The sequence below is a fragment of the Armigeres subalbatus genome, chromosome 3 (assembly GCF_024139115.2).
Source record: "Armigeres subalbatus isolate Guangzhou_Male chromosome 3, GZ_Asu_2, whole genome shotgun sequence".
Lineage (NCBI taxonomy): Eukaryota > Metazoa > Arthropoda > Insecta > Diptera > Culicidae > Armigeres > Armigeres subalbatus.
This window is the reverse complement of record NC_085141.1, coordinates 218,609,084-218,623,566: the sequence shown is the minus strand read 5'-3', so window position 1 is coordinate 218,623,566 and position 14,483 is coordinate 218,609,084. Positions and strand designations below refer to the sequence as shown.

The window sequence follows — 14,483 nt, the reverse complement described above, 5'->3', positions numbered from 1 at the left end:
TTGAAACGTTATGACCCTTACAAATAGCTGTATTTTGGAATGTTAAGAAACTAGTAACCCTTCACTCAGAAGTCTTTTGTAGCCTAGCAGTAAGGTGCACGAATTCTAAGCGAGACCATACTTAATACGGCTATATTTAATTATTGCTCCAATTAAAGGATTTTTCCGAACATTACCCTGTCCTGATGTACGAATGCAAAAATGGTAACTTAGAAACTTAGTATAATGACCGTACAATTCGTAGTTGCTACTCCGTGGTTGACTAGAACTCGCGAAATTGTACAAAGAACTAAATGAATGGGGCTTGGGATTAGCTGCATATTCTCAATGTACACGTTTCGGAAGATTAAATATTTTCAGTCAATAACGGCGCTGGTCACGTCCTTACGGTTGTGGGAATGATTGTTAGTACGACTCTCGTTGCTACTAAAGACCGAGTATACCTCTGCATCTCCATGATTTTCTTGGGATAGGGTATTATTTTAGTTACAGAGGAAAATTTATCTGGATTCATTTCGGTAAGTGATACGATCTATGGGATGGGATACAATTATGCGCATTTAAAATATTCTACTCATGCTACTTCCTATCGTACCGGCGTGTAACCTCAAAATATATTTTATTTTAATGCGACCAAACGTGCACCTATTAATTTATTTAACGGCAGCACAAAGCAGAACGAATTATTTCGAATGATCGTGCGATGGTTCTGCATACTTCACGAAAACACGAACGAACATGCGCTCACATGATAATTAATTTCCAAATATCCAAATATTTATTTCGATGATAACACGATCGTTCAGCATGCTTGACGAAGCACGTTTGAACGTGAACTAAACCTCCACTTACTAATTATTTCACCCAGCTGCACAAAGCAAATCGAACATTTATTTCAAAGCAGGTTTAGGTGCGAACTCTTTATTCATTGATCGCACAAAGTACAATCACAGTCTCGGATTTGACAATTTCCTCGTCCTGAAACACGTCCGATCTTGCACCAAGTAGCTTGTTCACTCTCTAAGGATACAGTTTTTTAGTGCGATAGCGATAAAGATGTTGAAAAATCAAGGAACACTTTGGTGTACGTTTACCGGTTTTTGTTCATAATTTCCATACTTTACTTCTGCCGGAAATCCATTAAAGTATTTGGAAGTCGTCTTAACTCCGATGTGGGAACTAAAGCCAAAAATGATTCGATGGATTTATACGGCGATTGTGAATTTCATATGCCGCATTAATATGATGGTCAAAAACAAAAGAAAGGGTGGTTCAGAAAAAGTTGGAAAAAATTCAAAGATTGACTACTCTTTCAATCAATGCAATGAGAAGCATGCTGAATAAAGCGCTAGATGCTTTGCTCCACATGCTACCATTGGATCAATTTATTCAGTTAGAAGCAGAGAAGAGTGCTTTGAAGATCAAAGAGATTCAAACCTCTTCGAAGGTGACCTAAAAGGACTAGTATTCTAAACAAAGTAAATATCAAGTCACTTATCACAAACAACGATGATGGATGAGGATAAGATACAATTTTTATCTTGATTATTATTTATTCATTCATCAACTTTCTAAAATAGAGGACAACTGTAAAAACACCTTGATTGCAAAGCAGTCAAAATGTTTCATCACACCAAAAGTATTTATAACTCGCAAAATTTTTGATCTTTCAAAAAAAGATCTTAACACATACATAGGTCTTGTAACAGGCCATTGCCCAAGCCGATATCACTTGAAGCTGTTAGGAAAACTTTAAGATGATGTTTGTCGTTTCTGCGGCATACACGTAGAAGACTCGGAACATCTGTTATGCCATTATCCGGCAATTTTTAGAAAGAGAATATCTTCAACAAGGGGCTGATAGAACCCTCAGAAGTTTGGGGAACAAGTCCCAATATGGTAGTACGATTCATCAGGACCATAATACCGCATTGGGATAACGCTGGTAGTCAAGGTAATGCAATTGCTGTAAATAGTAATGATGCGTCAACTTGACAAAGCTAGATCAAATGGAGCGTATATCACAATAGATCTAATTAATGGTCGCAGTGATTAAAATACCCTACAAGGGAAGAAAAAAAACTCCGATCTCCATATTTTGTTGGGTTTTCAGCCTATGAATAAAAATATGAATAATACCATCTGGCATCACGTTATCGTGGAACGTGCATATTTTTGTTTACGTCGCATTTTCTACCGTCCCGAGAGAGAGAATGAGAGTAAGATGTTGAGAGATTGAGTAAAATATTGCGTATGCCGAAGAGACTTGGGGTATGCCGGAAAAGCCATCGCTGTGACTGAAATGAGTGCTGCACCATGTTAATTTAAATCAAATAAAAGCTTTTTCAAGTGGCGTTTAGCAAGAATAGCTATTTTTTAAGCAGAGGTGAATCCCATTGCAATATTACACAGCCCTAAAAATTTAGGAAAAGATGCTCCTTGTCATAAATATCAATTAAATAATGCAGTCGTACGCATGTTAGGCCGGAAATGGGGTAAGAAACCCCACCCGGAGAAAAGTTGATATTCGGGGAAACATCATATTCGAGGGAATGTTATTTTCAGGGAAATGCCATTTTCGGACAACAATCATATTTGAGGAAATGTTATTTCTGGGAAAATATTACTATTGTGCATTCGCTATTTTCGGAGTGTTTAGGAAATTGGAAATGAAAGAATGGGTACTTTAAATTATGCTTAAGGTGAAACTGTTCAGAATCCAGATAAATTATGCCTCGCGTTTTCAGAGGCACCAATCTCGATAATTTATTTATTTATTACCAGACTAAGGCCGGAGTGGCCTGTGCAAAACATAAAAGTCTTCTCCATTCAGCTCGGTCCATGGCTGCACTTTGCCAACCACGCAGTCTGCGGAGGGTCCGCAAATCGTCCTCCACCTGATCGATCAACCTTGCCCGCTGTACACATCGCCTTCTTGTTCCCGTCGGATCGTTGTCGAGAACCATTTTTACCGGATTTCTGTCCGACATTTTGGCTACGTGCCCGGCCCACCGCAGTCTTCCGATTTTCGCGGTGTGAACGATGGATGGTTCTCCCAACAGCTGATGCAACTCATGGTTCATTCGCCTCCTCCACGTACCGTCCGCCATCTGCACCGCACCATAGACGGTACGCAGCACTTTCCTTTCGAAAACTCCCAGGGCGCGTTGGTCCTCCACAAGCATCGTCCTGGTCTCGTGTCCGTAGAGAACTACCGGTCTAATAAGCGTTTTGTAGATAGTCAGTTTGGTACGGCGGCGAACTCTATTCGATCGGAGCGTTTTGCGGAGTCCAAAGAACGTACGATTTCCTGCCATGATGCGTACCCCAATTTCTCTGCTGGTATCATTATCGGCGGTCACCAGTAAGCCCAAGTACACGAATTCGTCAACCACCTCGATTTCGTCACCACCGATGCAAACTCGCGGTGGGTGGCTTACATTGACCTCTCTTGAGCCTCTTTCTATCATGTACTTCGTCTTCGACGTGTTGATGACTAGTCCAATCCGTTTAGCTTCGCTTTTCAGTCTGATGTAGGCTTCCTCCATCCTCTAAAAGTTACGTACCATAATATCTATGTCGTCGGCGAAACCAAATAACTGGACGGACTTCGTGAAAATCGTACCACTCGTGTTAATCCCTGCCCTTCGTATTACTCCTTCCAAAGCGATGCTGAATAGCAGACACGAAAGACCATCATCTTGCCGTAACCCTCGACGGGTTTCGAAGGGACTCGAGAATGCCCCTGAAACTCGAACTACGCACATCACCCGATCCATCGTCGCCTTGATCAACCGTATCAGTTTATCCGGAAATTCGTTTTCGTGCATTAGCTGCCATAGCTGGTCCCGATCGATTGTATCATATGCGGCTTTGAAGTCAATAAATAGATGATGTGTGGGCACGTTGTATTCGCGGTATTTCTGAAATACCTGACGTACGGCGAACACCTGGTCTGTGGTAGATCGTTCACCCATAAATCCCGCCTGGTACTTCCCCACGAACTCTCTTGCAATTGGTGTTAGTCGGCGGCATAAAATTTTGGAGAGTACCTTGTGGGCGGCGTTCAGCAATGTGATTGCGCGGTAGTTGCTACAATCCAGCTTATCGCCCTTTTTGTAGATGGGACACACGACACCTTCCATCCACTCCTGTGGCAGAACCTCATCCCCCCAAACCTTGGTAATCACCCAGTGCAGCGCTCTAGCCAGTGCCTCACCACCGTGTTTGAACAGCTCTCCTGGTAGTTGGTCAACTCCAGGGGCTTTGTTGTTTTGACGTAGAACTACGTCTGTCTTTTCTATATTGGGGTACACTTTACGATTGCAAAAAATTGAAAATCGTCACGAAAATATGATAGACTTTGAACGTTAATATCTCAGCCGTTTCTCGATGGATTTTCAAAGAAGAGTCAACGCTTCATACCCGATGTACACTGAAGTCGTTTGCTACGCGGTTATTTTTACAGGAATTGTTTTTTTATGCGATTTTTTATTCACGCTTATACTTATACTTTGGGATTAACGCGGTTTTTTACGTTGTTTTAACTTACGCGGCCCATATATTCCGCGTAAAAACCGACTTTAGTGTGTTACAATATCTATGTATGATAATATTTACTATTAAAAACTTGCTAACAGTTTAGCACTTGGTTTCGGTGAATGAGTCAATCTCGTAAGTGCATCGCAAGCTTCTTCTTCCATAGCACTACATTCCAACTAGAACTTGACCTGATTTTCAACTTAGTAATTTATCAGCATTTCTTTAGTTATTCATTGAAAGTTTTTTTTATGTCCGCCATTGCAGGGCTTTTAACAGTTCGTTTATGCTAACTTAAACGTGGGTTTTCCTTGGAAAGCTTGGGGACATTTGACGATAGCTTCTTGCTTACGTCTGTTGATGCAGTAGAGGGGCTCGGAATCTTCTTCGCTGCTGCAGTGAATGCGTTCTGGTATACTTTCTCTGGCTCGTTTTTGCTGATTCGTAGGTGTCTGCCGGACTAAACGCTAAGTCCGACGCAATTCACGAAGGAATAATTATTATTATCAATAACGCCGTTGACAGCCCAGCTTTCGCAATAGGTTTTTCTGTAATGAGCCACCAGGGGCTTAGACTGACTTAGCGATGGGTGGTAAGTCTCTGTAGCAGTTTGCGTCGGTGATGGTTGCAGCTGTACACTATCAGCCAGGCTTGTGCTTTTCAAATTGTGTAATCGATTATCATTTAAAATAATATAAACCTAATTAATACCAATTTAATGTCAACAATGAAGTTCAATCGGATGTTTGGCATTGTTACCAATGCTTCGAATCGAGATACAATTATCGAACGATTCTTACTCTCTAACGAGTTCTATCAATTGGTAATTTGGATATGTGAACGCTTGAGAGTGTTGTTCATCCTCGATTATTTGAAAATTTTATTTTTATTTTCATTTTCAAATGTTGGTCCAAAAATTATATACATCACATCGAAAACAGATTCAGGCTGGGCTTGAAAAACGCTTGCTTTGGTCTCATCGCACAGAATAGTCGAAAACCTGTAGATTACATACAGCTACGTAGTTCAACGTCACCTTTGCGAACAACCCGATTGGGCTGAACCTTTGAGTTTTTCAGCCGGCCGATCTCCTCCTGGATTTCCTGGAGATTCGGAGCCGGAAGTCGCATGTCCTGCAGCCGTGCTTCTTGGTTAATTACCATACCGCCACCGTTGTCTGCCATATCGCCATTCAGGTGCTCTTCGTAGTGCTGCCAGGTTGTGGCACGTGGCCCTTACGTGAACGGTTCAACTTCTCATAGAACTTTCGTGCGTTATTAGCGCGGTACAGTTCCTCCGTCTCTTCATTGTCTCGTTCTTCCTGCTGACGCTTTTTCCTCCATAAAATCGAGTTTTGTCTGTTCCGTGCCCGTTTATATCGTGCCTCGTTCGCCCTCGTGCGGTGTTGCAGCAATCTCGCCCATGCTACATTCTTCTCTTCTACTAACTGCTCACATTGGCCGTCATACCAGTCGTTTCTCTGATCCGGGGGCACTGTGCCATTGGGCGGTGCTTCCAATGGCGGATCGAATATCTCTCCAGCCATCTTCAAGAGACGCTGCGCCTAGCTGCTCTTCCATTGGGAGTGCCACTTCCAACTGCTGCGCTTATTCTTGGGCTAGTCTACCGTCTTGTAGCCGCCCAATGTTAAGTCGCGGCGTCCAACTTCGACGCGTGTTGTTCACCGTCGAGAGTTTTGAGCGCAGGCATACTGCAACGAGGTAGTGGTCGGGTTCGCACTGCGGTAAGTGCGGACGTTCGTGATGTCGGAGAAGAATTTACCGTCGATTAGAACGTGGTCGATTTGGTTTTCCGTTTCTTGGTTAGGTGATTTTCATGTGGCCTTGTGGATATTTTTGCGAGGAAAGAATGTGCTTCGGACTACCATTCCGCGGGAGGCTGTGAAGTTTATGCATCGTTGGCCGTTGTCATTCGATACGGTGTGCAGACTATCCGGTTCGGTGAATGGTCTATACATTTCCTCCCTTCCTACCTGCGCGTTCATGTCACCGATGACGATTTTGACGTCCCGCAGTGGGCATCCATCGTATGTCTGCTCCAGCTGTGCATAGAACGCTTCTTTATCGTCGTCGGGTCTCCCTTCGTGTGGGCAGTGCACGTTGATGATGCTATAGTTGAAGAAACGGCCTTTAATCCTCAGCTTGCACATCCTTGCGTTGACTGGCTGCCACCCAATCACGCGTTGGCGCATCTTTCCCAGCACTATGAAGCCGGTTCCCAGCTCGTTGGTGGTGCCACAACTTTGGTAGAAGGTAGCCGCTCGATGCCCACTTTTCCACACTTTCTGTCCTGCCCAGTAAATCTCCTGCAGCGCCACGACGTCGAAGTTGCGGGGATGTAATTCATCGTAGATCATCCTGTCGCAACCTGCGAAACCTAGCGACTTGCAATTCCATGTTCCAAGCTTCCAATCGTGATCCTGTATTCGTCGCCTAGGTCTTTGCCGATTATATCGAGTCGCATTATCTCTTATATTGTTCGTAATGATTGGTTTTCCAGGCGGCTTATTGGACCTGCGCAAACCTCCTGTCTCGTCGGAGGGTCGTCGTGTCAGGGCTGTTTAGCGTCCCACCTAACACCAGGACTTGGGCTTGTGCGCTTTGAGCGGCACTCGGTCGCTCCGCCTACTTGCGGATTAACAGGGCCCACTGTCTAGGCAGGCGCCACAACTCGCAGATGGCCTAGGGAGGGATCGTCAAGCCCTTGGACATAGTCCCTGCTGCCCCCATCCCCCCTGTCCCAATTTCAACCAAATACAACACTACGAATGGAGATCCCGATCCGCAAACACGATCACTCTGTATGAAAACAAATTCCCGGCGTTCCCAAGGGTGAAGAGAGTAAGAAGAAAAAGAAAACCCGGAAAGTGTAAACAGGAAATTCCTTACAAAATTGTTCCGTCCTTGATGAATTTCAGCCCCGCTATTCAAGTCTTCTAGATGGCGTTTCTCCTAGGAACATGACAAGGTTCTTTTTTTGCTGCAATTTGGTATCAGCACCGTGCTCAAATAGTAGAAGCATACGTACTAGAACGCTAGTGGCGTTGTAGTCATTAAAAGTATTTTGCCAAAATATGCTTCCACACGCCTAACTTGTCGGTTTGTTATGCATAATGTTGTAGTGAAAGTTTTGTTTCATTACCAACATTGGTTTGACAATTGTAGTACCGGTACTAGGGTGGTTCAAAAAATCTATTTTGCTCCACAGTGCTCATCTGATTCTTTACCATGTTCTGAGTGTCCTCTGAAAGTTTGAGCTCATTTGGATTAAAATTGATTTAAGGTACACCGGGGCAAGTTGAAACGATTTTTACAAAGTTGAAATTCGAAGTGCTGTAAAAAAATCACCCTTTGATATATTTTGAATCCGTTTGCGGTGTTTGCTAGTTCGGGCCAAATATTATAGATAAAAAATAAGCAACCTTAACAAACTTTTTTATAAATATTTTTTATATTTAAATTATTTTTTTATATGCATCGTTTCAACTTGCCCCGCGAATCGGGGCAAGTTGAAACACTGCGTTACATTCAGATATAAGCTAATTTTGCCGTATTAATAACAAAATGTTGAGTACATACAACTCAAGAAGCACGAGGTTGTAAAGGTGGCTATAATACTGCTAGGATTCGCATAAGAGTCCCATGTAAGATTTTTTGCGATTTTGATTTTCTTTCAGTAGTTGGCTTAAAATTGTCTTCTGTTTAAGGAAAAATGATAAAATAGTAGGCTTTGTTCTAGAAATTTGAAAACAAATCCTACTTTTGTTGTCTCATCTTGATATTTACTCTCATAAAAATCAGATTCCAGATTTTGATAGGTACTCTTTTACACAAAAAATAAACTTAAGTATGGTCTATTCAATTGTGGGACAATTAACACGGATAAAGAATATTATGCCAATTTTTTGGAAAGATACCAATGTTTTTTCAATTTATTACATTTTTTTTGTATTTCTCAATGTAAAACAAGTTTGATAAATTCAACGGCAAATTACTCAAGTCGGCGAAAATGACATGGGACTCTTTTGCGAATAAGGGCAGTGTACAACAAAGTCACAAGCGTATTTTCAGAGACCAAATTTTGGAGAACGCACTACGCTGAAAATTTATCAAATTGATTTCCTCCTACTGGTGACCACTCGGATTACTATTCAGGATGCTTCATTATTTGGTTCACTTGTATATTGCGCAGTTGATTCATTCGGCTGTGGCTTCTTAATAAATGCACATTAATTAACCAGCCATCACATCTCTCATAAACTCTTCGATTAGAGAAAAATGCAGCTGGGGAAGTGAAAGGTGGAGTTAACGAAATGTTTACGTACTCTACGTACTTTTTCTGAGAGTCAGTGCTCAGTAGATTAAGAATCTCAAAACTGCAGTTTAAACATGACCCCTTTTCATTCTAGTGGAGATTGTAGGAGGTTTGCATTCAGGACGGAATGGGCGGAAATTTATTAATTTTATGTTCAGAAGTTTGCAAGTTTTTATAAATTTATATTTTTCGAATATATGTATTTACGGACCGACCATGTTGAATTCTGGAAAAAATACTTTTAATTGCGAGGGTGACGTTTTAAATCATTGTTTCAACTTGCCCCGTACCACGCATTTCTATTTGCCCCGATGAGTTGAACATGCAGAGCAATATCAAACAACCAAAATACAAAAATTAAAACGGGTCTTTCATCGATTTTTCATAATAATTATGCTTATTCAACATTGATTGATTACCTACCGTGAAAATTTGATTAAAAAACACTTACAAACATCGGTTTGAGACCTGTTTCATTGACACGTCAAATAGTTGGTTTGTATTTTGCAAAGGGCGAAAAATAAACAAGCGATTGCTTTTGAAAGCTGCAATCTTTCGGGAATGGCCGTCAGAAGAAGCGTTTAGGCGAGTAGTTTGTTGAAAAAAAATATCAGAGCATTCGGTCGTTTCCTATCTGAATTACAGCTTCCGTTTCAACTTACCCCGCATTTCAACTTGCCCCGGTGTACCTTAGCACAAGCCGTTTCAAGTTTGCATGCAAATCAGTATGGGGAAATTTATTTCTTCATTATACTGTTAAGGTCACTCCTGACGGAATCCAAGTTTCAAAGTGCTCGCGTTTTCGGGGGCACACCACTCGATATGAAAGCAACGCACAACTTTTTTCTTTTTTTTTTTTTTCTTCTTTATTTAGGTGTTTTTTTAATTCTAGATTAAGTTCAACACCGAGAGCAACGCACAACTGTCATTTTTATTATTTCACGCATGCTGCGACGCAGCAAAGCTAAATCAACAAAAGTGACAGTTGTGCGCTGCCTCCGTACCGAGTGGTGTGCCCCCGAAAACGCAAGCACTTTAAAACTTGGATTCCGTCAGGAGCGACCTTAATGACGCTTCCCCATTAAGCGCAGGTTAAAAGAAAACCAACATAGCTTTAAGGAATACTCAAAAGCTTTCACCCAACGAAAATCGCATGTTGATTAATCGCCCCAATAATTAGTAATCGATTTTAAGACAGGTTGCGAATCTTTAGTCATGATCGTTAAACTTCTTTGAGGGCATCACTGAAATGTGCAGTGCAACATAGTAGCCTGAATTTGTGTGTGCTATCTTTCGCGCCACGAGCAGCAATGTTGCCTGTTGATGAGTTATGCAATTAGCTCCAGAAAACCACGGTATAGATTAAATTCGATTACTAATTATTGGAACGATTAATTGAGATGCAGTTTTCACTGAGTGAAAGCTGTTGGGTATTCCTTTTAGCTATATAGGTTTTCTTTTAATCTGCGCTTGATGGGGAAGCATCATTTACAGTTTAATGAAAAAATAAATTTCCCCATACTAATTTACATGCAAACTTGAAATGGCTTGTGATAAATCAGTTTTAATCCAAATGAGCTCAAACTTTCAGAGGACACTCAGAACATGGTAAAGAATCAAATGAGCACTGTGGAGCAAAATCGATTTTATGAACCACCCTAACCGGTACTTTGACTGCCAGATCAAAGTGAATTAACAGGAAATTATTTACTTTAAATTAAAAAAACTTTAATTTTCTATGTCTGAAACTTGATTATGCATATGTACAACATGTGATAGATTTAGTTCGGAAAAGGTATTGGAGGGTAACCGCCCCTTCGGTGGGGTTTGATCCCACGACCCCAGTTCGCATGACAGGTGCTTTCCCTACTAAGCTACGAAGGACCTCCGTCGTCCACCGCAGCTTAGCGGGTACTGATGAAACCAAATTCAACCAATTCAATATATATATACCAATAATTTTCTCTGTCTTGTAAATTTCAATCAGCGTCAAAATAACATGGTGGAACATAAAACTGTAACTTCTTAAATGTTGAATTTTGCAAGAAATAAAATATTTGGATTTCTCCATATATTTTCCATATTGACTTCCATGTTAAGGTGATTATAGAATGAAGCCCGTGGTGAGTTTCAAATTCACCACACGCTTATTTACATACATTTCCAAAAGCCCAAATTTGGCGTAATAGTTTTCGTACAGTGCCAAAACTCAAATTATGATTGTTCAGCATAACTAAGCAAACGATCTTCCATTATTTCAGCCCCATACGCGTTATGGTTCTTTCATCTCGTGCTCTTGAAAAAAATATTGGAAAAGCACGTGGTTTACAAAATGGCCGATTTCTGGCTTCATTCTATAAACCTTAAAGTTGACCGATTTTGCTGAACTTTTGTCCAGAGCTACAGGGCATAAAATAGAATGAAATAAGCGGGCGGCCCATCTAAAAATTGGAATTGTTTTTTTTTTTCATACTAATTTTAGCCACCCCTAATGCGCAGTTTGGCAAGTTCCGGTCGCATTAGGGCAAGCAGTTGGGTTCATACGGGATACTTTTGCGATTACAGGTAGAAAACCTGTCTAGCATACTGTAGCCGTTAGCTCAAACCTGTTTATTTACTGATTTTGCAACAGTATCTCATAAGGTCAGCTGTTGTCTTCTTTTTCTTCTTCAGTTGTTGAATAATTGATAATACGTCCGTGTACTTAATGGAATAGTGTGGATTCGATTCCCACCGGCAGCCGAATCTTTTTTTTTTAAAGCAATGTCTCATTGAAAACACATTTGATGGCAAAATTAGCTATGTGTATCAAAATTGATTATTTTTTTTTTGTAAAAATGAAAAATAAAATCAAAATTTTTGATTGTTAAATTGTTTTCATTGCGTTATTTGAACATTGACATTTGAAGAGAAGTGCATAAAACTAAAAACTTGAATCTGTAGCTATCCTAATAATCTACTGCCAGAACTGAAAAATGCAAAATTCAAAAATATGCGCAAATATGCGTTCTGTAGACATAATTTTGTTAATAATTAAACTCCATAATATTCGGGTATTATAGACCGGAAAAAACCTAGGCATTGCGTGTGGCTATCAGGTATGTGACTTGGTTACTATTGTAGTTCACAAACACCATTACAGCTACGCGTAGAAGCTTTTGTTAGCGAGATGGGTTTATATGAATCAGAACACACATATTCTTCACCATGCAGTGAAAAAGTAATCCTGTTATTAAGTAATGAAGAAAAACATTTCCATCGGTATTTCTTTTAATGTCATATTACACATTAAATTGATGGATTTGGTATAGCAGCAAATTCAACTTCCTCACTAGTTATGATTAGGATCGACTCACTAGCTGCCTAGGTATAACGTACATAATTTCTACCCTAAACTATTGCCAGCCAACAAATCCAATTTTTGTCTATGCTTTTCATTCCTATTTTGGAATGCATTGCTTTGTAGTAAATCTTGGGATACAGAAGATAACACTGGTATTGAACGATTTGTAAAGATAGGAATTCTGAAGTAAATTTTAATTTTTTATAATATCTTGTAGTCAGGAAGAAATCTCTTTAATTCAAAAAAATCATTGGTAAACGGATAAAAATTAATTCACTTAAATGGCACGCTAGATGTTATGCAAATCATTCAATGAACTTCACCAAACTGCCTAAATATGCTTTTGATATACCAAAGTGAAGAATAAATTATATTGGGCAACGGATAACGTCGCTTATGTACTTTATTTTGTTTTCTTTTTCTCCATGCTGTACATGCTGGCAGGTGCGGCAGAGGATAAGCTCACATAACATACATTACTATCCTTCCTTAAAAATCCAGTTCTCTAGCAATTCCATCTACCACAATTTTGCTACACCATGTGGCGGAAAAGCTATTGTTTAGCCATTCCTTTGCCGTGAATGCCTTCCGACCGTCGTAAAGTTGTTTATGCCTTACGTAAGCTCAACATGAGTTCCTATCATTTTCAAAGGACGACCCCGCATCCATCCGCATCCTAACCCGAGTTCGAAGCCACCGCAACAAATTCCACCTACAATATAGCGGTGGAGGCCCCTGTGGGATTCACATCCAACGTCAGCAAGCCACCCGGTGGGAACGTATCAAAATAGTTGAGTCATACCTCGGCCGTTCGTGTTCCTTTGCTGTGGTTCCTAGTGGAAGGGTAAACTGGACGGTGATCGGGACCGATAAAGTGGAAAAAATAACCGCTTTTCGTGGGAGCTGAAAATTTCTAGCTCATGAATTTTACATTTATGTGCTTTTTTATTTTTCCTGTGTCTTCAGTATTTTGGCTACGGTTAGGATTTTCCTTTGATGCTCGTATCATGGACAGAAGAAAGGTATTCTTTTCTTCGTTGTGCTCTGTTTTTGATCCGATCGTTTGACCGACATTCCCTGTGGGATATTGCAACCGTGTGAAACATATAGGTTTTTAATATACACTTCTTTCTTTTCATTTTGTTGCAGGTTTGTACCGGTTCACTGAGCTCGATGTAAAAAGGTTTCCATGAGGCCGACTTTTTGAGTGAGTAAATGAATCCTCCACATGATATGTCTGATTGTAGTTAATTGACTTCGAAACACAATGATGGAAATTCTTCAGGATGAATTCCCACAGACACATAAAAATCTTCAATTGAAATGTGTAACTTTCTCCAGGTAAAGTGTTTTTTTCAACATCGAAGTTTAATCAACCATACTGTATAGCTTTTAATAAGACAATGCAACGGTTGTGTGTTTAAAATGGTTTTAAGAAACATCATCCCCCAGGGAAAAAGTCGAGGTTTCTAAATTCTGGATTCCATTTGACCTGTATTACGCCATAACAACCCTACAATCAACCACAAACTGTATGACATTTAATTCAATCTCGGTGGTTCCCATTTGTGGTCACACCGCAAACGACTCTCAACCTACAGATAATTGCACGGATTCAATGAACAAATATTGACCGGATCCCTTAATTTGTTCCTCCCCAGATGTCAAGGTGAGCTGCAAGCCATTTGGCTTCATGCAATATTTATGACACAATCAGCAAATTTCCATTTCACCCTCCACGAATGGAGGAAATTTCTTTCCCTGTGTACTGTCTGGTCCTAATTGATGTTAACTGAACCGCAGCTGTCAAAACATCTCATTATTATTCCCGGTATCCATTTTCATCACCATTATCTGCCTGGCTTTTAGAGCGAACTTTATCCGACTAGGAGCTGATGTTTGGCTGGTGTCGTCGTACTATCCGCACATCACCATAAGTGGCTGCTCCTGGCCCAGCTGCGACAGATCCCTGTTCTCAGGTATAAAGTTTCATCTCCCACTCTCCGCCCCATTCCGGTGTACATCTCAATTTATCACACGTATCCGCAGCAGGCACGTAATCCTAGACCAGCGAGATGGCTCAGCAAAAACCAGCCTCACCTGATTCTAATGCATATCCAACAGAGTCAACCAGTTCGGGAGGAGTATATCATTCCGTTCTGATTCTTATTCGCCGGAGTCGGGAAAACCCCATTCACTGCAGATGGGATGCTGCTGAAACAAAATATCTACTCCTACTTGTCGCTTTCACCGATGTTTGTCACAT

At 40.7% G+C, this 14,483-nt stretch overlaps 1 protein-coding gene across 1 annotated transcript in view; it reads left to right on the top strand.

Moving 5' to 3' along the window:
- The window catches only part of LOC134219929 (uncharacterized), a 536,387-nt gene extending 522,944 nt beyond the window's left edge, over window positions 1-13,443 (top strand). Inside the window, exon 5 of the mRNA XM_062698833.1 lies at window positions 13,367-13,443. Within this exon, the coding sequence (XP_062554817.1) occupies window positions 13,367-13,396 (30 nt within the window). The 3' untranslated portion in view covers window positions 13,397-13,443. The remainder of the gene's footprint in view (window positions 1-13,366) is intronic.
- The last annotated feature ends 1,040 nt before the right edge of the window (window positions 13,444-14,483 follow it).